General features: G+C 35.9%; 1 protein-coding gene across 1 annotated transcript in view; it reads right to left on the bottom strand.

The window, feature by feature from the left end:
* ETNK1 (ethanolamine kinase 1) overlaps window positions 1-24952 on the bottom strand; it is a 58017-nt gene that overhangs the window by 3179 nt on the left and 29886 nt on the right. Inside the window, exons 5-6 of the mRNA XM_039472011.2 lie at window positions 16106-16189; window positions 14167-14327 (exon numbers count right to left, since the gene is read on the bottom strand). Coding sequence (XP_039327945.1) covers window positions 14167-14327; window positions 16106-16189 — 245 coding nt within the window. The remainder of the gene's footprint in view (window positions 1-14166; window positions 14328-16105; window positions 16190-24952) is intronic.

The following is a 24952-nucleotide window of genomic DNA, read 5'->3' as shown; positions in this document are numbered from 1 at the left end:
TCTGTATTCTACATAGGATTGTTTTAAAGACTAATAAAAGGAGGACTTTCAAGATGGCCGCCTAAGAACAGCTCAGGACTTCAGCTCCCAGTGAAAGTGCAGAGGGTGAGTGGACGCCGCATTTCCAGACGAACTCTTATTGCCCACAGACCAGGAGATACCCAGGCAGAGGGGTCGCCAGCGTCGCAGTCCCAGCCGGTGCGGCTGTTTTGGCCCCCGCGGAGCTGATTCCGCCCGCGCGGCTGCTGTGACCACTCCCTGTTGCTGCGGTTCTCCGTACAAAAGCCACTGGTCTGGGAGCCCTCTTAGCTGGCGAGCAGAGCCCTGAGACAGCAGAATAGCCCATTCATCTGAAATAGCGAGTCAGGCCAGGAGATTCCTAGGCAAAAAATCCTCCAGGAGCCGGCGCCGCGGTTCGAGCCGACTCCGTGTGAGTCGCAGCACGGGAGATCCCGGCGCCTTTTCAACAAGCGACCGGAACGCGGGGTCGTTCAACTTAAAAGAAAAGACTCTGAGTCAGGGAGCCAGGTGATCAGGCTCGGTTGGTCCCACCCCTCCACCCCCAACAACAACGAAAACAAAAACAGTAATTGGAAACCCTCTGGGTTGAGCCCTTCAAACCAAGCACAGCTGAACCGGGACGGTCCGGCTCCGTGGGGGAGGGGCTTCCGCCATTACTGAGACTCTCCACCGCTAGGGAGGCAGGCTGCCGTTGCCGAGGCAACCCGCCGTTGCCGAGGCAACCTGCCACAACAGAGAGAGTCCGCCATAACAGAGGCGGGGCCACCATTGCCCAGACAGTTCTAACTACGCCCATATAAAAAGGACTACAGGGAAGAGCTCAGGGCAGCTGGGCGGAGCCCACAGCAGCTCAGCAAAGCCCCTGCGGGCAGGCAGAGGCTAGGCGTGCTGCTAGCTGGGCGGGTCCAACCTGAAAAAAAAAAAAAAAACAAAAAAGGCAGTAGTGCAACGGAAACTCATAAAGCTCCAACTCCCTGGGACAGAGACAGACAACAGGTGGATAAACCCACAAAAATGGGTAGAAACCAGCGTAAAAAGGATGAAAACTCCCGAAACCAGAACACCTCTCCTCCTAAAAGTGATCACAACTCCTCACCAGCAAGGGAACCAGACCGGATGGAGAAGGAGGGTGATGAAATGACAGAATCAGACTTCAGAAGATGGGTAGTAAGAAACTACAATGAGCTAAAAGAACATGTTCTAACCCATCGCAAAGAAAATAGGAACCTTGAAAAAAGATTGGACGAACTGCTGACGAGAATGGACAGCATAGAGAGGAGAATAAGTGAATTGATGGAGCTGAAAAACGCAACACGAGAGCTTCGTGAAGCATGCACAAGCTTCAACAGCCGAATTGACCAAGCAGAAGAAAGGATATCAGAGGTCGAAGACCAACTCAATGAAATAAAAAGAGAAGGCAAGAACAGAGAAAAAAGCACAAAAAGGAATGAACAAAATCTTCAAGAAATGTGGGACTATGTGAAAAGACCTAATCTACGTCTGATAGGTGTACCTGAATGTGATGAAGAGAATGAATCCAAGCTGGAAAATACTCTTCAGGATATTATCCAGGAAAACTTCCCCAACCTAGCAAGGCAGACCAATATTCAAATCCAGGAAATACAGAGAACACCACAGAGATATTCCTCAAGAAGAGCAACCCCAAGGCACATAATCGTCAGATTCACCAGGGTTGAAATGAAAGAGAAAATGCTAAGGGCAGCCAGAGAGAAAGGTCGGGTTACCCACAAAGGGAAGCCCATTAGACTCACAGCAGATCTCTCAGCAGAAACCCTACAAGCCAGAAGAGACTGGGGGCCAATATTCAACATCCTTAAAGAAAAGAACTTTCAACCCAGAATCTCCTATCCAGCCAAACTCAGCTTCATAAGTGAAGGAAAAATAAAATCCTTTGTGAACAAGCAAGCACTCAGAGATTTCATCACCACCAAACCTGCTCTACAAGAACTCCTGAAAGAGGCTCTACACATATAAAGGAACAACCAGTACCAGCCACTCCAAAAACACACCAAATGGTAAAAAAGCAGCAACACAATCAAGAATCTGCATCAACTAACCAACAAAACAGCAAGGTAGCATCAAAATGACAGCATCAAATTCACACATAACAATACTATCCCTAAATGTCAATGGACTAAATGCCCCAATCAAAAGACACAGACTGGCAAATTGGATAAAAAGCCAAAACCCATCAGTGTGCTGTATCCAGGAAACCCATCTTACATGCAAGGATACACAAAGGCTCAAAATAAAGGGATGGAGGAAGATCTACCAAGCAAATGGAGAGCAAAAAAAGGCAGGAGTTGCAATTCTCATCTCTGATAAAATAGACTTTAAAGCAACAAAGATCAAAAGAGACAAAGAAGGTCATTACATAATGGTAAAAGGATCACTGCAACAAAAAGAGCTAACGATCCTAAATATATATGCACCCAATACAGGAGCACCCAGATACATAAGGCAAGTTCTTAATGACTTACAAAGAGACTTAGACTCCCACACAATAATAGTGGGAGACTTTAACACCCCATTGTCAATATTAGACAGATCAACCAGACAGAAAATCAACAAGGATATCCAGGACCTGAACACAGACCTGGAACGAGCAAACCTAATAGACATTTACAGAACTCTCCACCCCAAATCCACAGAATATACATTCTTCTCAGCACCACATCACACCTACTCTAAAATTGACCACATAATTGGCAATAAATCACTCCTCAGCAAATGCAAAAGAACAGAAATCATAACAAACAGTCTCTCAGACCACAGTGCAATCGAGTTAGAACTCAGAATGCAGAAACTAACTCAGAACCGCACAGCTTCATGGAAACTGAACAACTTGCTCTTGAATGTTGACTGGATAAACAATGAAATGAAGGCAGAAATAAAGATGTTCTTCGAAACCAATGAGAACGAAGACACAACATACCAGAATCTCTGGGACACATTTAAAGCAGTCTCTAGAGGAAAATATATAGCAATGAGTGCCCACATGAGAAGAAAGGAGAGATCTAAAATTGACACCCTATCATCAAAATTGAAAGAGCTAGAGGAGCAAGATCAAAAAAACTCAAAACCTAGCAGAAGACAGGAAATAACTAAGATCAGAGCAGAACTGAAGGAAATAGAGACACAAAAAACTCTTCAAAAAATCAATAAATCCAGGAGCTGGTTTTTTGAAAAGATCAACAAAATAGACAGACCACTAGCCAGATTAATAAAAAAGAAAAGAGAGAATAACCAAATTGATGCAATAAAAAACGATAAAGGGGATATCACCACAGATTCCACAGAAATCCAAACCATCATCAGAGATTATTACAAACAACTCTATGCACATAAACTAGTAAACCTGGAAGAAATGGATAAATTCCTGGACACCTGCAACCTCCCAAGCCTAAACCTGGAAGAAGCCGAAACCCTGAATAGACCAATAACATGGTCTGAAGTTGAGGCAGCAATAAAGAGCCTAACACCCAAAAAAAGCCCAGGTCCAGATGGGTTCACAGCTGAATTCTACCAGACATACAAGGAGGAGCTGATACCATTCCTTCTGAAACTATTCCAGACAATCCAAAAAGAGGGAATCCTTCCCAAATCATTTTACGAGACAAACATCATCCTGATACCAAAACCCGGCAGAGACTCAACAAGAAAAGAAAATTTCAGGCCAATATCCATGATGAACATAGATGCAAAAATCTTCAATAAAATACTGGCAAACCGATTGCAACAGCATATCAAAAAGCTCATCCACCATGATCAAGTAGGATTCATCCCGGGGATGCAAGGCTGGTTCAACATACGCAAGTCCATAAACGTAATTCACCACATAAACAGAACCAAAGACAAAAACCACATGATTATCTCGATTGATGCAGAGAAGGCTTTTGACAAAATTCAACAACCCTTTATGCTAAAAACCCTCAATAAACTAGGTATTGACGGAACGTATCTCAAAACAATAAAAGCTATTTACGACAAACCAACAGCCAATATCATACTGAATGGGCAAAAACTGGAAGCATTCCCTTTGAAATCTGGCACTAGACAAGGATGCCCTCTCTCACCACTCCTATTCAATATAGTACTGGAAGTTCTAGCCAGAGCAATCAGGCAAGAAAAAGAAATAAAGGGTATCCAAATTGGAAAGGAGGAAATCAAATTGTCTCTATTTGCAGATGACATGATTGTATATCTGGAAGAACCCATCATCTCAGCCCAAAATCTCCTGAAACTGATAAACAACTTCAGCAAAGTCTCAGGATACAAAATCAACGTGCAAAAATCACAAGCATTCCTATACACCAGTAATAGACTTCAAGAGAGCCAAATCAAAAACGAACTGCCATTCACAATTGCTACAAAGAGAATAAAGTACCTAGGAATACAACTAACAAGGAACGTAAAGGACCTCTTCAAGGAGAACTACAAGCCATTGCTCAACGAAATAAGAGAGGATACAAACAGATGGAGAAACATTCCATGTTCATGGTTAGGAAGAATCAACATCGTGAAAATGGCCATACTGCCCAAAGTAATTTACAGATTCAATGCTATTCCCATCAAGCTACCATTGACCTTCTTCACAGAACTGGAAAAAAACACCTTAAACTTCATATGGAACCAAAAGAGAGCCCGCATAGCCAAGTCAATTCTAAGCAAAAAGAACAAAGCGGGAGGCATCACACTACCGGACTTCAAACTATACTACAAGGCTACAGTAATCAAAACAGCATGGTACTGGTACCAAAACAGAGATATAGACCAATGGAACAGAACAGAGGCCTCACAGGAAATACAACATACCCACAACCATCTGATCTTCGACAAACCTGACAAAAACAAGCAATGGGGAAAGGACTCCCTGTTTAATAAATGGTGTTGGGAAAACTGGCTAGCCATGTGCAGAAAGCAGAAACAGGACCCCTTCCTGACACCTTACACCAAAATTAACTCCAGATGGATTAAAGACTTAAACATCAGACCTAATACCATAAAAACCTTAGAAGAAAATCTAGGCAAAACCATTCAGGACATAGGTGTAGGCAAGGACTTCATGACCAAAACGCCAAAAGCAATGGCAACAAAAGCCAAAATAGACAAATGGGACCTAATCAAACTCCACAGCTTCTGCACGGCAAAAGAAACAGTCAGTAGAGTGAATCGGCAACCAACAGAATGGGAAAAAATTTTTGCAGTCTACCCATCTGACAAGGGGCTGATATCCAGAATTTACAAAGAACTAAAGCAGATCTACAAGAAAAAAACAAACAAGCCCATTCAAAAATGGGCAAAGGATATGAACAGATACTTTACAAAAGAAGACATACAGGAGGCCAACAAACATATGAAAAAATGCTCATCATCACTGGTCATCAGAGAAATGCAAATCAAAACCACATTGAGATACCATCTCACACCAGTTAGAATGGCGATCATTAAAAAATCGGGAAACAACAGATGCTGGAGAGGATGTGGAGAAATAGGAACACTTTTACACTGTTGGTGGGAATGTAAATTAATTCAACCATTGTGGAAGACAGTGTGGCGATTCCTCAAGGACTTAAAAATAGAAATCCCATTTGACCCAGCAATCCCATTACTGGGTATATATCCAAAGGATTATAAATCATTCTACTACAAGGACACGTGCACACGAATGTTCATTGCAGCACTGTTTACAATAGCAAAGACCTGGAACCAACCCAAATGCCCAACGATGATAGACTGGATAGGGAAAATGTGGTACATATACACCATGGAATATTATGCAGCCATCAAAAACGATGAGTTCACGTCCTTTATAGGGACATGGATGAACCTGGAAACCATCATTCTCAGCAAACTGACACAAGAGCAGAAAATCAAACACCGTATATTCTCACTCATAGGCGGGTGTTGAACAATGAGAACACATGGACACAGGGAGGGGAGCACTACACACTGGGGTCTGTTGGGGGGAAATGGGGGAGGGGCGGGGGGTGGGGAGGTGGGAAGAGATAGCATGGGGAGAAATGACAGATACAGGTGAGGGGACGGAAGGCAGCAAAGCACACTGCCATGTGTGTACCTATGCAACAATCTTGCATGTTCATCACATGTACCCCAAAACCTAAAATGCAATAAAAAAAAAAAGACTAATAAAAATAATATATGTAAAAAAATTTTTTTCAACCTAAATATCTCTATTTAAAAAGCACGTTGCACTTACCTAATAAGATAAGTGCACTTATCTAATAAGATAATGCTCTTCTAAGAAAGTGTATCAGGTACTGAGAAATAAAATTATGAAATTAGATGATTTCCTTCTTTTCAAAGTCTACATCAGAAGTTCTTAAAGTGGTTAATGAACCCATGGGAGGTTTCAGAAGTCCAAAATTAGTTTCATAATTACACTGGTATGTTCCTTGCCTTTTTGACTATGATAACATTTGTGCCAATGGTTCAAAAGCAGTGGACGGTGAAGCTACTGTTACCTTAAGTCAAGGCAGTGGCAGCAAATCACACTAGTATAATAGCCTTATTCTTCACCATCACACAGTAACAGTAAAAAGCCAATGTCACTAAAGAATGTCCTTCGTGAAGACATTAAAATTATTAATTTTATTAAATCTCTACCCTGGAGTACATGCTGTAGTATATTATGTGGGAAGAAATAGGCAGTACATACAAAGCATGTCTACTGCATATCCAAAGTACAACGGTTGTTCCGGAAAAACACAGGTAACTGACTTTTGAGTTGAATTTGCACATTTTTAATGGAACATCATTTTTATTTTTAAAAAATGACTAATACACAAACTAGAGTTATCAAACTAGAGTTATCAGACATCGGTATTTGGCAGACATTTTCTCAAATATAAAAAAAATAACTTGTCATTTCAGTGAAAATAACTGACAGTATTTGTTGCCAATGATAAAATTCAAGTTTTCACCCTAAAATTAGAACTTGAGAAAAGCTGTATGTGATTCTGTGAGCTTAACAGCTTCTCAGTATAATACTATAAGTTTTTCTGATGACACTCGTGGTGATGTCAACATATGTGATCTTTAGCTATTTTATAATGAGATGTGTCAACATTTGGAAGATCTATACAATTCAATCAATCAATTACTTTCCAAATAACTAATACTGTTAAAATTACAAAATCACATACAGGTAAAATAATCATTCAATCTGCAAGATAAATCAGAAGATTTTAATGTAATAGAGTAAAAAAATTAATTGACTGTTAAGATTATTCATGGCAACTAACCTTTAAGAAACTATCACTTGTTGAGTTTTGGTCTAGTATCAAAAACGAATATCCACAATTATCTGAAAAGGCAAAATACTCCTCTTTTCCAACATGCATGTGTGAAATTTTTTTTCATATACTTCAAATGAAACAATCCATCACAAAAGATGTAATACAGAAGCAAATACAGGAAATCCCATTGTATTCTATTAAGCCAGACATTAAAGAAATTTGCAGAAGTGTAAAATAATGCCAATGCCATTCTTCTCACTAAATTGTTATTTTGAAAAATAGTTATTCTATTTATGATATTTATGTTAATGAGTTTATTTTAAATATATATACTTAAACGTTTTGAATTTTGCCTTCCAATATGATAAATAATGCTAATTAATTCACAAAAACAAAAGCTTGTAGAGGTCTTCAAAAAATTTTTTAAGTGTGAATGGGTCCTAAGATCAAAAAAGTTAAGAACCACTAGTCTAAATCACCTTGGCATATTTCATGTTGATATAAAATCACCTGTAGATATTATCCTAATCTCTTCTTCCTATTAAATTTGTTCTATAGTGGAAAAGATTGAGAAATCAAGCCATTCTGCATTTTAAAAAACACCAACTTAGTGCTTCTCACCATTGTCAAGCAGAAATGGTAACTATATTTCTCAATCAGTTTTATTCATATACTTAACATAAATTAACTAAATAATTCTACACTAGGGAAGCATTACCCATAAAATCTCACTGAAATCTCACTTTTGTAGGCAACAATTTTTATAGGGGGGAAGTGATAAATATATAACAATGAATTAAGCAAAGGCAGAAAACAGCCCATTCATTATTTGCATTTCCCAAAAATACAAGTACATCAAAAAAATAATAAATTCTGTAACTATACTATTTCTTTCACATTTAGAAGTTATGGATATGTTAAATCTCTGTTAAAGGGTATTTTAATTTCTAGACTACTCACCACTGTTGCAAAGAAATATTCAAAGCTTTATACGGTAAATAACTAACTAAAATAAATCCCCAGTGTGCATGTAAGGGGAAAAGGAAAAAAAAAAAGAAAAACTCCTCAAAGCCATTACGTATACTCTGTTTGGTTTTATAATGCATATACCTACTTTTGTTCACCACCTTCTCAACACTAAACAATCAAGGACAGGTGAAGTCTTATAATCTTTAGAAGTCTGTATCATGGCCTGAGCAATAAACATTTCCTAACCATTTATAGTATTTCAAAACATGTATGCCCTGATCTTATTATTCAGACCTTCTTTTCTTTTTATCAGGCGTCCCCAAACTTTTTACACAGGGGGCCAGTTCACTGTCCCTCAGACCGTTGGAGGGCCGCCACATACTGTGCTCCTCTCAGTGACCACCAATGAGAGAGGTGCCCCTTCCTGAAGTGCGGGGGTAGGGGTGGGGGGTCGGGGAGGTGGATAAACGGCCTCAGGGGGCCGCATGCGGGCCGTAGTCTGGAGATGCCTGCTTTTTATCAAAGCAGCTTCATAATGCATATATGCTATATTCTTAATGACAAGTGAGCAAGGAAGGAGGAAACTATTTAAGGAGGAAACAGCACTTAAGACACATCCAAAAGGAATAAGAGAAATCTGCCAAGGGATGCAGGGAAAAGGACATTCCAGGTAGAAGGAATAACCTAAGTATAATACAGGCAGGCATGAAACATCATGGAGTATGCAGGCACAAAATGACTGCTAGGGCAGAAGTAGGAGATGTGAAGTAGTGGGAAATAAGAGTTTACAGATGCTGTCATTTGTATTTCATTTTGTAGGTCACAGGGAGCCATAAAACAGAAAAGTGACACAATCTAATTGACAAATTCAATTCTAGTTACTAGAAAGGATCACTTTTTTAATATAGATAAATTAAAGACAAGAAAAAAACCTGAAGGTAAAGAGAGCAGCAAAGGCTAATGTTGCAAGAGATTAAGTCCTCAATTAAAGGTTAAGAGAGAAGGAGCTGAAATCAAGAACAGAACTTGGAAACAAAAAACATGTGAGGATGAGGAAAAGAAACACATGAGAGAAAATTTTCTGGTTTTGGTATATAATAAGTAAATTATATAAATAATGAGGTAAATAATGAGGTAGAAGAGTAAATAATGAGGTAGAAGAAAAAATAACAAGGTAGAAGACAGGGTGCACAAAATAAAAACTCACTTTGGATATATGGTTAGATACTAATGGGACCATGGATCAAGATAGTCTGGAGCTCAATAGTGGGAAGAAACTCAACATGAGATCATTAATGGAAACAGGAATAAAATTCTTGGGACTAGATCAGTAAATAAAAGCAATATAAAGTGAAAGGAGGGAAGAGACCCAAATCAGAACACTATAGAATACTCTTAACACATAAGAGGGCTGAAAGAAAAGGAGGAAAGAGGAGCCAGATTAAGAGACTGAGTAAGACAGCAGAAAAAGAGAATTTGTCACACAGCTTTAAAATGATGTATTCTCCCTCCCTTCAAGAATATGTCCAGGTGTGGTGGCTCACACCTGTAATCCCAACACTCTGGGAAGCCGAGGTGGGTGGATCATTTGAGTTCAGCAGTTCAAGACCAGCCTGGCTGACATGGTAAAACCCTGTCTCTACCAAAAATATAAAAATTAGCCGGTTGTGGTGGCAGACGCCTGTAATCCTGGCTACTCAAGAGGCCAAGGTTAGAGACTTGCTTGAACCCAGGAGGGAGGTTGCAGTGAGCCAAGAATATGCCACTGCACTCCAGTCTAGGCAACAGAGAGACTCCATATCAAAAAAAAAAAAAAAAAAAAAAAAAAAAGAAAGAAAAAAAAAGAATATGAGACATATCAGATCCCATTTGTAAGAAAATGCAACTACTCCCACTCCTCAGGGGAATGTGAAGCTTTGTCAGACTCTATGACGGTCAACATTAGGTGTCAACTTATTTGGATTGAGGGTTGCCTAGCTGGCTGGTAAAGTATGGTTTCTGGGTGTGTCTGTGAGGGTGCTGCCAGGGGAGACTTGACATTTGAATCTGTGAACTGGGAGAGGAAGACCCACCCTCAATGTGGGTTGGCATCATCCAATTGGCTGCTACATTGCAAACACAAAGCAGGCAGAAGTATGCAGGATAATTTTGCTTGCTGGGTCTTCTGGCTTCCTTCTTTTCCCCGATGTTGGATGCTTCCTCCTGCTCCTCCTGCCCTTGGACATCAGAGTCCCTCTTCTTCGGCATTTGGACACTTGGACCTATGCCAGTGGTTTGCAGGGGGCCTGGGTCCTTGGCCACAGACTGAAGGCTATACTGTTGGCTTTTCTGGTTTTGAGGCTTCAGACCTGTACTGAGCCACTACTGGTTTCTTTCTTCCTCAGCTGGCAGATGGCCGATTGTGAGACTTAACCTTGTGATCATGTAAGACAATTTTCCCTAATAAACTTCTTTTCATAATGTACATATATCCTATTAGTTCTGTCTCTCTGGAGAATGCTAATATAGACTCCATATGTGAGTACTTGGAGTGAACTCCTTCTTCTCTTGGGAATGTTACATCACACTCTCTCAGACCCCATGTGAGTAGCTGACTTCAACTAGAGGACTTCTGACACTCTGAACACTAAGGCTGTGATAGGCTCCACTTTGTCAGCTACTTCTCCAAAAGCAGAGAGTTCAGGCCTATGCAGGCCTTGGAGCTTTATATATAGTCTCATCCTGACAACACTAACACCACCTTCTTGGGTCCAGGAACTTCAGGTGTCTTCATGGATCTCTCCTATGTTGGTCAAGCCTGAGAAACGAATCTTAAAAAGGTACAGCTCAATCCTCTTCTGCTTTCATCCTAATTGGACTAGACTTTTAATAATTTGGAACTCGCTCATTATATAGTCAGTACCTCATCTGCTGAGTATATTCCCTGTGAGATTTGTTTAGGTTGTTCTTTCTCTCTTTAAGCACTGTGAACCTATGGGGAAAAGTTATCTTTGTATGGCAAAAAAGTGTGTGACTCATGAAGCCATACTTTGATCATTTCCTTGTTTTCACCATACAGAAAGCTATCACAAAAGTCAACAAAAGCTTTTTAAATCAATGTTAAATACCGCCAAATGCTATAGACAGATCAAGTAAGGTAAGGACTGAAAAACTGAAATTGGGCTTAGCAATTACATCATGATTGGTAAACCTTACCTGATTTTCTTTTTATAGTAGTGAGGGAAAAGGCAGATTGCAATGTCTGAGAAATGCATGAAGAATAAGAGAGTAAGATTGAGGGTTTCCTTTTATTTCACATTGCAATCACAATTATTAATTCATTCAAATACTTAGATGTGACAGGCACATACTTTACATAACAGTGGGAGGAAACTAATAGTTGGTAAGAGAGGAAGGTAAACTGGCTAGCTAAAAAGAAGCTACAGAAAGTTTTGAAAAAGAAAAGAAGACTTATCAAAAGAAGATAACAACAGAGGCCCTGATGCAAGAAAGCTGTGACATCCCAGAAGGACAGGAAAAGCGCACAATAGACAATCAGTAGAATTCTGATAAAATAAGAACAGAAATCGAAACAAAAAACTGACTTAATAAATAAAGGGCTTTTAATGTTTCTTAATAAGGAAGAACTGGTAATTGGTATCAGAATCTCAGAGTATAATACTTACTCTATGCCCTTATGCAAAAACTAACTATATGTAAATTCAGAGGACGTATTAAATTAGTCAGAAATGCTGTTTAAAAGGTACTAAAGTTTTATGTCTCTATCAATTATCCTTTATCCTTTTTATCAGACCTTCTACTGAATATATATTAATACAGAGTATTTATTAATATATCATACATTCAGTAGGTCTGATAAAAAAGATAAATTAATAAATATTAATATATCTGTTGTACATTTCATGAAGATATTCTTTTTTACTTCAAATCAGAGTAAGTTTCCTTTTAATTCCAATTTACTGATAATTTTATACCAAAAAGGGTTTTATGACTGGGCATATGGCTCATGCCTGCAATCCAATACTTTTGGGAGGCTGAGGCTGGAGGACTGCTTGAGGTCAGGAGTTCAAGACCAGCCTGAGCAATATAGCAAGACCCTGTCTCTACAAAAAGTTTTTAAAAAATCAGCCAGGCATGGTGGCGTGTGCCTGTAGTCCTAGCTACTTGGGAGGCTGAGTTGGGAGGAACCCTTGTGTTCAGGAATTTGAGGCTGCAGTCAGCTATGATTGTACCACTGCATTCCAGCCTGAGTGACAGAGCAAGACCTTGTATCTAATAAAAAAAATAGGCCTGGCAAGGTGGCTCATGCCTGTAATCCTAGCACTTTGGGAGGTTGAGTGGAGGAGGATCAATTGAGCCTAGGAGTTCGAGACCAGCCTGGGCAATATTAAGAGATCTAGTCTCCATAAAAAATTTTTAAAATTAGCCAGGCATGGTCCTCGGGGGGCTCAGGTGGGAGGACTGCTTTAGCCCAGCAGGTTGAGGCTGCAATGAGCTGTGATCACACCACTATATTCCAGGCCCAGATGATAAAGCAAAGCCTGTCTCAAAATAAAACTTAAAAAATATAAAAATAAAATCAAATTAAAAAGAAATGAGTGTCCAATTTTACCACCAAAAGTTATTCTGTACATCTTATTCGCCCTTCTGAATTATAAGCATTTTGAAAGAATGCACTTCATTCCTTTTTAATGCTTCCAATCTATCAGACTTAAAATAAGTACTTGGTCTCCGATTAATGAATATTTATAAACAATTTGGTGATCAAATCAGAAGCAAAGGTTTTCTTCAATACCATGTACAGATATAATCACAGTATCCAAAAAAAAGTTAAATGTCATCAAAAGTTTGCAAAGGAATTCAAATTACCTTTCTAATAGCAAACAGTGGGACCGATGACTAAGAAAATTAACAAATTCAATGCATAAATGGAATATTAGGTTGATTCTGAAATTCACCTAAATGACCTAATAAGAAAACCCTACATTCTCTAAGATCATGCTTAAATAGAATAATAGAAACAGCAGGCATCCTAGGACCAGCTGTAGAGCATGTCATTAATTGAACTAGTAGTTGTACTGAAAATAGGTGTAAGAACAGCAGGTAAAGGAACATTTCAGGACACCCTTACTTGAGACATAGTGTGAGTGACTCTGGGCATACAGTTCCTCAAGACTATGAAAATGGTATACTTGTGAACCACCTCTAGGGTCTATTTGGAGAGATAAATATTTCTCATGCCAACTATACAAAATTATATTAAAAACTAAAAAGCAGCAGCACCTTAGTTGAAAGATCATTCTAATATATCTCAAAAGATAATTTAATGAGCTAATTTTTAAAATATAAATGCATGTAAAGAGAAGTAGGTCTTAATAATAAAGCTTTAAGACAACAATGAAGCTGGAAACGAATGCTCATCAAATGAAGGTCAAGAAGACCAAACACTGGATAATTCATGAAAAACACAATCCTACTGGTTCTTCCAACCTACTATTGTCACAATCCTATAAGATCTAACCATGAAATGGGTTGTGGAAAAGCTCCTCTCCTGTAAAATCTGACTTTGATGTAAAGAAAGGAATAGACTAAGAAACTGTTTTATGCATCAATCTTAACCCTAATAAGAATCCACTCATTAAACAAATAATTATCGAGTACCTACCATATGGCCAGGCATTGTTCAAAGGGATGGGGATATAGCAAGGAATGAAACAAAATTTTTGTCCTTAAAAGCAATGCAATGGGTAATGCATACTGTAAATGATCATGTATTTTCATTATTTTGAACAAAAATTAACAAAACTTAGGAAATTGTCTCATATGACGATGAAAATTTAGAGGCATTTTAAATTACAGTCAGAACCTTTCCTTAATTGCATACATTTAAACTTACCAAAGCAAACTGATTGACTTGAATGAAGAGTATTTCTACCTCCTTTTCAGTAACTTCAGTCCCAAAGTCCTTAAATTCTTTGTAGGCTTCAAGGTAAGAACGCAGCCACTGGCTCTGGAGTTCTCTATCTGGATACAGACTATAGTCTACATCACTTACACCTGAAGAAGAAAAAAAAATACACTGAAAAATTTTAAACCATATATTCTTCTGCTTACCTTAATAATCCCTAAAACTGCCATTTTTTTCATTTAAAAAGTTCCATTTTGGCTGGAATACTACATGTTAAGTAAGTAGCATTTATTAAAATAATAAACCAAACAATCATTCTATATTTCAGCTTTAATGCTAAGACACATTACTGCTGATCACCAAATCAATTCTCATAGCTTCAATTTTTCCACAAAGAGTGTAGCTCCGAAGCAGCTGCATCGCAAGCCTAAAATATGCCTTTTTAAGAAGCACCCCAGGAAATTCTTAAGCATGCTGACATTTGGAGCACTATCTGAAAGTGTAGCTATAACACTTTTTAAACCATGACTCATGGCAAAAATACATTTTTATTGACACCTTATACATATAACCAGCTGAGACTAAATTTCAAAAAACAGTATTTATCCCAACAACATTTTCCAGCCTTGATATTTTGTTTCTTTTTCATTCCTTGCTTTAAAAAAAAAAAAAAAAAAAAAAAGTCATTACCCCACAAATTTAATTTCATGATCGATAGTTTGGAAAATACCAAACTAGAAGACCAATCATACTATTTTGCTTATCATCCAAGATTCTATATAAGTTGGTCTAAATCTACCTCACTAGTCTTATAACCTTCTAGTGTTCTTCATGAATTTTATATCCTATAAAAATAAGTAATTCATCTTTAAGTTTTTTCCCCTTTCCTTCTCTTCTGTTTGCACATCCAAATTCTACCTAACTCACGAGGTTTAGCTCACTTTTTCTGTCCACAAAACCATTAGAAGATCACTGGAGTTTTCTATTTCATATCCATAGCAGTGACTGTCTATATTACTCACATGGTAATATTTCATTATATGCACAGCTAGATTTCCCTTCCATAGATGAGATACGTAAAAATACATACAGCATATATGTGGGGTTATAGCATGTATATGATAAGGTTGGTAGTCCAAAATAACTGGAAACGTCAAATTAAAAATTTTTCCCAATGTATTTCCCAGTCTGGTAATCAGAAGTATATAAAAATACATAAATACATAAACTTATGCAAATATGAATTCAACAATAAAAAATTCCTACTTGATATAAACCATCCAGGGGAATGTTCTTAATCTTTAGTTTTTAGAACACTTTATGTTTCTAAATAAAGAGTGATAAAGTTATTTTAAATTATTTCCACTTAACATTTTAAAAACCAGTAATTTTAGATTAATTTAACTGTAGATTAATAGGGATAAAAATGACCGACTGTTCAATATTCATAGCCAAAGACAAAAATAAAAAAGGTTATTGAGCTTTTTAGTGAACCAACACTCCAAAAGCTCAAGTTTACAATGGAAACAGCAAAGGCTTTTCAAATGCTTAAAAATTAGCTTCAAATCTTAGTTTTCTGTATTTTACTGCAACCTTGGTGAGTTTCTTTCTTGATATGTAAACTGGGAATATTACCTTACAGGACTGTCGTGGAGAAAAAATGAGGTAAGATTTATGAAGCACTTTACACTATGTCTGGTCTCAACAGAAGCCATAATCATTAGTTTTCCCCTATTACTTTCTGATGGCAATTAAGGAAGAAATTTTGGTCATCTCTGCTTTCCTCCAGTAATAAACAAAAGCAAAGAAAAATGGTCAACAATACATGGAAAAATGTTGCTCCTGCTCCCTGTTTATCTACTTTAAAGAAAGAATAAAATATTCTGAAAACATTTCAAAGCTAAATAAGTTACTCCAATTGTTATACCTGCAAATTCATTGAAATGATTTCCAATATCATATGCCAGGTAGTTGTATCCAGAATATTCATAATCAATGAACTGTACATCACCTATATGAGACACAAAAACAAAGACATTAAGAAATCATACATAAGATCAGAAAATCCCTATGCTATTTGTAATTAAATAGCTTCCAATATTTTGTCTCATTGTACGTGCTTGATTACATGCACTTCTGAGACAATACAGGGTAAGGCTGTGAATTTTATGGCAATGAGCTTTACAAAATTCAAATTATGTCTCTTGGTCAACAGCTTCTTTGTAAACACTTATGTCCACTTTATTAAAGAAAAACGAAAAAACAGTCATTGTCCAGGTTTAAACAAAAGTAAAATACATCTTTCACCACATGGGGGCATCAGTTACTTAAAAATTCGAGTTTATTTAGAAATGAAATTTTTATCTTTGGAAATTGTTAATAATCTGTGTAATTTTAATGAAAACTTTATGTTACTCCAACAGTAAACTGACAAGCTTATCTACATATGGAAATAAAATATAAACTTTTAAAGATCTGAATTCTGTAAATCTTGCAGTAATGCTATAATACTTGCTGAGCAAATTAAAATTAAGATCATTAACAAGCAGTTAGTTGCTATCATACTCTTACATTTTCCTGTAATACTACATAACTAAGGTTTCCATAAACTGAGCAGCATTAAGATGCATTAAGGTGGTGGTTTTATCTTATAAAAACCAAAAGTATGGTTTCTTTTAATGTTTATAAATGTGAGAAATATTTACATAAGCTAAATAGATTCCTGTTCTAAATTATTGCTACATATATAGGCATGTCATTATAATTCTCCAAAGATAATCTAGTTTTTTTCATACTACTACTCAGGAACTTTTAACTTTTGAGTAATTAATATTACAGAGGATTTGTGTTAACAAAAATATAGGTACTATGTTCAAGAGAAAAATAAGAAAAAAAATGAGAGAAACCTTAAAAAATAAAAATCAATGTGGGTCACTGTCTTCAACAAGGATCACAAACTCGAAGGCTTACAGGGGCGTGGAATTAAAATGGATATATGAGCAGAGATGGCTATAAGAATATAGAAAATGTTTAATAACACCTGCATAGTTACACTGTCTTTTAATTATCTGAAGTAGGAGAACAAACTCCTGGTCTTAACACATTGTTAAATATTTCTCAAATAAAAACAGCTTTTGAATTAGAATGTCTTGATATACATTTCTAAGTTTAATTTTGGGAAGTATTTGATCATATTCAAACACAAAGAAAAAAATTGTATGACAAAAAAATGTCATGGCAAATAGTGTTTTACATAAAAGCAAATTTTTAAAAATATAATTGTATTTAATATATAATTCTAAACTTGAATGTCACATCTAGAATAAGTGAGAATAATCAAAATATAATCCAGTTATCAAAATTAAATGCATATTATTGTAATAAATATAACATTTAAAAATATTGGTGACAAATCAGAGCAATTCAACTACCTTGAGTATTATGTTTTTTTCTCTTTTTGTTTTTTGTAGAGACAGGGTCTTGCTATGTTGCCCAGGCTGGTAATGAACTCCTGGCCTAAAGTGATCCTCCCACCTTGTATACTCCAATTCACAGAACACTATTCCACAAAAAGTCTTAGAGTTAACCAAATCACTTTACTAAACTGCAGAATAGGAAGTAGAAACATGTTTTAAAGTTTCTTTTACAGAAATCATTGGGAGTGGGAGAGTGAAGACAACCATTAGGATAAAATACTTGCGGGCATGAAAATAAAATAAAGCCATGAAGAAATCTCATTTTCAAAAATAATGACCAGGGAAATTACAAATGTAACATGAAAAGAAGACACTAAGTAGTAAACTGTGATCCAAATTATTAAAATATGCCTACAGAGAAAAAATATATATGTAAATAATGCATGGGGGAAAGATGAATGGAAATAAACCAAAATGTTTAAACTACTAACAGGTGATAGACAAGTGACTTTTTTCTTTTATTTTTGTTATTTTCAAATTTATTTACAATAAATAATAGAAATAAATTCGAAGAAAAATGTTATTTTAAAAGAGAGTAAGATAAATTCCCTATACAAAACTATCAGTAAAAAGGCTAAAACACAATGATTTTGGAGATACTTATATATCCACCAGCCTTCAGAAACTCAGGATACAAGACTTACTAAGTTGTACAATTGAGCTAACCTAACAGTTTTAATATACATATATATTTTTAAAATTTGCAGCTGTTGATAGCTTTAGCTCTTTAAACCCAAATTCTTGTAGAGCTCATATTAACTGTTACATGCCAATAAAAATACACAGCCCAGTCCTGAAGCTTACTTTTGCCACATAAATAAAAGCTTCAATTTCAATTTTCAAAATTCTATTTAGAATTTGGCAAATACAGTTAAATGGCAGGTAAAACATGCCTGCTTGTAAATATAATCTAATTAAAGCATAGCACATTTTAACAAAAGTTAAAATCTGTTTCACTATGAAAATTTTAGCAATGACTTTTTGTAGTTACATTAATTCATTAAAACTAGCCTTTATTTTTAAATGCTATGTTGAGTTTATAAATAATGAAATTTTAAAAGTAAGAAAATGAAGCTAACAAGATACAGATGAGGCTGTTACCAGGCTCCGTGCATGTGAACAAGTGATGCGATAAACCTCCAGTCAGTGCGTTTAAGAAGCACGGGGTGCGCCGCCACATGGCAGCAACAATGGCATACCTAATCTGTAGCAGATGAAGAAAATTTGGCAAACTCACATTGTACAAGACACAAAGCTTAAAAGGAAAAAAAGTTTAAAAAAAAATCTGCATTAACTATTCTTTTTCAAACTATTGCAAACAAAGTGGAACTCAACCTTAAATTTAATCTTCTGCAACAAAGTAAAATTTAAAAAGCCAACTTCCCTTAGTTAGGGTGCCAGAAAAATCAAATTACTGGAAAATGCTTTCCTAACAACAGAAAATATAAATTTAACTTCTGACTTCTAAAATTTCACTTTATTTAAAAGAATATCCACATCAGCCTTAATTTAATAATTCACTAGCTCATATAGCATGACCATCTTGTCAGTTCTTTAAGAAGTGAATTTTTAATTGGGCTTTCAAGGATGAAAAGACAATGAGAATATTCCCTAAAACTTTATGTGTATGTACATTTTCTTAGGAGGAGATTCTCAATTTTTCAGATTCTCGAGGGACCCCTGACCTTTAGAAAGTAAAGAATTACTACTTTAAGGACTAGGAGTATTATTTTATTTATCTTTATATAATTATTGCAATGGCAGGCACATAATAGGTAAAGTATACGATTGATGAATAAAAACATAATTTGAATTTTCCAAAGCTACATTTTGTTTTGTATTACTTTATTTCTTGTATATCTTTATCACAGTATTCCAATCCCTACACTACTGGTTAAACTGTTCACATCTTAGTATATTGAAAACAGTCTGCCAATTTTTAAAAGTACTTTAAAACCAAAAAATAATAATGTATTAGCTAAAGCTATATAGTTATCATATGATCATGTTTGTCTGAATTCCTTTATTTTGTTGTTAGGAGAAATGAATTTTTAAAAAAGCAAAATAGTCAATATGATAATCTGAAAATCCTTCCCACTCACCCTACTTGCTCTGCAGTGTTAGACAGGTGGAAAGAGAACAATAAGAAAAGGAACTATAATCCTACTAATGTTAGAAAAATGTTTTCTATGTTATTCAGAAAAAGACAGGAAGTATTCTAGTCTGAAACACTTTCCCTTCACTCCTCATGCTGGTGTCCTGTAGTACTCTGCTGATCTTCACCATAGCACTCATCATTCTAAATGTAATAAGGATCTGACTCCTCCACTACATGATACACAGCCTCCTGGAGGGGTAGTAGGGTCCCTTTCCTCTTTCATCATGCAATACATAGAGCAATCCCTAGGACACAGAAAATATTTGAATGCTAGTGGAAAAAATGGAAATTTTGCAGAAAATGCTGACACACAATAACACATTTGCTGGGGGGATGAGGGAAGACAAAATAAGCATGCAAAACTAAAGAAAAAAGTGTGGTGTTTCTGACATTTTTATTCAAGTACAGGACTGAACACAGTGGGCTAGAATATATGAATTTTTTAAAAAAACTAGTACCTATTTTAGGTCATTCTTAATTAATAAGTTAGATTTTTATGGTTCGTTTAAGTTTTTTATTACCTGACTTAACAGATATTTTATTTTCTGCTAACTAGCGGTTGAGAATACAAATTAAAACAGAGTGAAAGATTATACTACATTCAAAAAAAACACTCTAGAAAACAGTTTACCAAACACAAAAATCAATTTGTACGTATTTAAATGTTTAAAAAGCAACGAAAAACTCTTTTCCGTCATTAAGATATTAATAAAATGACAACTACAAAGCCTTCTCAGGAGTAGTACAGATAGATCAGATTTAGAGCCAATCGAGTGACTATGGGGACTCACCCATTTTCTATTTATATTGCGTAGAACTGTTAAAACAAAACAAAATAAAGCAAAACCTGGTTTACTCTTTAATTTCCAGAAAAAGCTTTTCCTTTTCTTCTACTCATTTGTATTTCCTTAAACAGCTGTAAATCAGCTTCTCGTATTTTGCTAACAGAGAAAATAAACAGTGATTGCCATTACTGAAATTTAAAGTTATATATTAGGTATTTGCATGAGCTTTTATGAAGAAATGGGGGAAAGGAAGAGAATGAAACAGTCACCAAAAGTCATGAGACCAATAAACAGTCTGAGAGAACATCAAGACATGAGATAGAAATCTCAACAGCTTTAGCAATTTCTTGACGTCAGTAGTTAAATGATCAGTTGAAATTAAAATATTAGATTTGAAGTTAGTCAACAGGTAATATTATAATTTGTTCTGCTTAATCTAAAGTCTATTAAATTAACGATTGACTTAAAAGATGACTGATAAGTCCTAACGTTCTGAAGCAAGAAACACTGCCTTTGGTTTCCTTATTATACATTAAATTCTATCACCATTATCATTAAGTATTCTTTTCTTACCTTTTTAGGATGTCATTTCATTGAAGGCAAGGAATGGGCCGCTGCTTACCAATCACCTAATTCCTGGCACTAACTTTTCAAAAATCTTGACAGCTACCATCAACTTCAGAAAGGAAGCTCACTCTTCTCCCATGTCCTGAGTCCTGTCAACTGACATGGTGAGAGCAGGTGGAGGCAAAAGTTCTTCCTGTGATGCCTATCAGTTCCTATAACGTTCGCATGTAAAAATGCCTACAAACTGCAGGCTGCTCATAGTGTGTGTGCCTTGTGTATAAAAATATGTTATGTATACACATACCCATATATATATACACACATTTTTAATTCTAAATTAAACTCTCAAATTATACTTGAGATAGAAATTAAAAATTGCACTTAAAGACAAACTGAATTGTTACGTCAAATCTATCTGTTAATTAAGTCCTATTACGAGTAGATACTAGCCTATAGTAACCATTTTTCTTTTTTTCAGAATCAGGTACATTTTGTAAAACAAATGCTATAAACATAATACAGGATTGGCGAACTATGTACCCTCAGCCCAAACCCAATCCACCACCTGTTTTTGGAAGTAAAGTTTTATTGGAAAACAGCCACACTCATTTATGTATGTATGGTCTATAGCTGTGTTCATGCCTCATCACACAGCTGAACAGTTGCAATGGAGACTAACTGGTCCACAATGCCTAAAAGTTGTACTACCTAGCCCCTCATAAGAAACGTTTGCCAACACCTATGTTAGTATAATAGCTACAACTAAGAGCTGGTAAGTCCTTGGTCCAGTGCTATATATTTTATATGCATGATCTAAAACCTTGTTAGCATTTCATCTGAAGTAGATATTGTCTATAAGTTACAAATAAAGCAAACTAAAGTTTTAGACTATCAATAGTAACAAAAACTGCCTCAGAATCTGTTAAACACAAAATTTCTAAGGCTACCTATAAAAATTCTTGTTCAATTGGTCAGGTGGGGCCCAGAAATCCAAATTTTTTTCCCAAGTACCATAGGTGACTCTGAAGTAAATTGCCAAGAACAGTCTGTGTCTTTACATAAAGACATAAAGAGATAAAATGACATGTTTAATACTACTTATTTCTGTAAGTAATTGGGTAAGGATCTAAACTCAAATGTGCTTGGTTCCAAAATCCACACTCTTTCTGACTTCTCTCAGTAGTAACTAAGCTTTAAATACATCTGCTTTTAAGAGTTAGAGATTTTCTAGTACAAAATCTAAGTTACTGTGGTTTAAACATATATGCAGAGACATCAAGATGATCCAGTATAAATTTAAGAAGTTTGCCTAAAGTTTGTACTTCTGAGAGGAATCTGAAACATATTGTAGACAAATATTGAGTGTGACGATTTCAAGGCCAGTCCCTCGGCTTTCATCGTATTATGTTTTATCTATTGGTAACTCAAAGTTGGGTACACAATAACGAAACCCAGAGCTCAAGTCATATGAATGACTTAAGAAGAACAAATCAAACATGTTTGTGAATATGCTGCTTAATCATTTATTCTACATGGAAATTACCTTAATCTCAAAAGACTCAACATGGCATTTATATGCCATAATAAAACAACTAGTTTAAGAAGGTAAATAACTGCAGTCTGTATCTCTAGTTTTAATTAACCTTTTCAAGATTGCTGTCCTAAGTGTTAATGCTATGCTACAACCCCAAATATATAACTGTTTACATATTAAATTTACTAAATATTGACTATTTTTTGCCTATTAAGTTTCTTAAATTACATAATTTATACTTTTTAAGTATGAGGCATGGGATATTCTACTTACAGTAAACATTCAAATAAGTCATACAGTTAAATTACTTCAAAATCATTAGCTCCTAATTTGAAACATAACACTAAAGACTAGACTAAGCTTCTTGCCATACTTTAGTTTTAGATTTTTATTTGAACATTCTAACCATATTTCTTAATGCTTATGTTTCAACTAATCACATAGAAATTACTTATTTAAACAGATACCATGGGATCAAAACTAGCCTTCTTAATGATCATTATAAACACCGGTAAGGAGAGGAAAAAAAAAGAACATTTCTGTAACTAAAACACATAAATAACCACAAAGACAAAGAAAAAACAAATGATACAAAATAGACTTCAATAAAAAGGGAAAATTCTTAAAAATGTATCAAAATAGTTCATCTGTGGACCTGTAAAATTTTTCTGTGTAGAAAAGGAAAATTAGACACAAAAGTATGATTCAAGTAACTTGACACAAAAACAAATGACAACCTTGCATTCTTAAAGCCAAACTGAACGAAGATTTTATGTGAAAACATGGGAACTTTGCATATAAGTGATCCAACAGTTTAGAGGATAGGTGACCATTTAAATAAAAGAGTAAAATTGTATTTTTTAATACCCAAGACAAAGTAATCTGATTTTTTTGGTCCCTTATTTTTTGGTTTTATAAACAAGTTTGTTCTGTGAAATGAATATGCAAAAGAAACTTAAAAAATAAAAATATGAAAGTTTAAAATTATATTCCAAAGGAAATAACAGATTCTCTTTGATCAACTTGCAGTTAAAAATAAAGCTGAGTGTCCACTTCAAATGTAAGATGAAGTCCCTCACTTGAAATTCCATTATATAAAATGTGTTATTAGGTCCTGCACTGAATTTACAAGCTCATACACTGCTTTTATGCGTAACTAATGCTCTAGTCTCACAAATGGCATTGAGATTTGGTTACCAGTAAATAATGTAGTGCAAATGTACTATGATAATTAAATATGATAATAGACAACAAGACATTAAAGGACACTGTCAAGTATTTAGTGTTCTAGAGTATGCCTGAAATTTTTAAAATGATGCCACACAAGCATTTTAAGATGATTCAAAACAAAAATGTTAGCTCAGTATGTTTTTGAAAAATAGAATCTCTAATTAACGTTGAAATAGCAAGCATAACAAATTCTCAAATGTACTTTTGGAAGTATGTGCTTAAGCCTACTACTCTTGACAGTGTACCTTGGGTTTTCTTAAAATGGAAGTCAGTTATATCTATCAACCTTTGTATTTTAATAGTCCCGCCTTACACTGTAAGAAGGGTCATAAATAGTAATTTAATATAATTATGACCATGCTAATGTGAATTCTTAGGCTTTAGTATATTTACAACAGCACAATTTTGATTAAAAATCTGGCCTTCCAACTATAATAATTATCTTCAAAAACTGGTTTCCACGCCAGGCACAGTGGCTCACACCAGTAATCCCAGCACTTCAGGAGGCCAAGGCAGGAGGATCACTTGAGGCCACAAATTCAAGACCAGCCTGGGCAATATAGCAAGATCTCATCTCCACACATACAAGAAATTTGAAATTAGCCAGGCATGGTGGCATGCACCTATAGTCCCAGCTACTTAGGAGGCTGGAACAGGAGGACTGCTTGAGCCCAGGAGTTGAAGGCTGCAGTGAGCCATCATTATACCATTGCATTCCAGGCCTCGTGATGTAGTGAGATCCAGTCATTTAAAAAAAAAAAAAAAAGGGGGGGGGCGGGGAAGGCTGAGTGTGGTGGCTCATGCCTGTAATCCCAGCACTTTGGGAGGCTGAGGTGGATGGATCACCTGAGGTCAGGGGTTCGAGACCAGCCTGGCCAACATGGCAAAAACCCCATCTCATCTCTATTAAAAAAAAAAAAAAAAAATTAGCAGTGCGTGGTGGTATGTGCCTGTAATCACAGCTACTCAGGAGGCTGAGGGCTGAAGCAGGAGAATCACTTGAATCTGGGAGGTGGAGGTCACA

Source organism: Saimiri boliviensis, chromosome 7, assembly GCF_048565385.1.
Source record: "Saimiri boliviensis isolate mSaiBol1 chromosome 7, mSaiBol1.pri, whole genome shotgun sequence".
Taxonomy (NCBI): Eukaryota; Metazoa; Chordata; class Mammalia; order Primates; family Cebidae; genus Saimiri; species Saimiri boliviensis.
The sequence above is the reverse complement of the archived record's forward strand: the minus strand, read 5'-3'. Positions and strand labels throughout refer to the sequence as shown.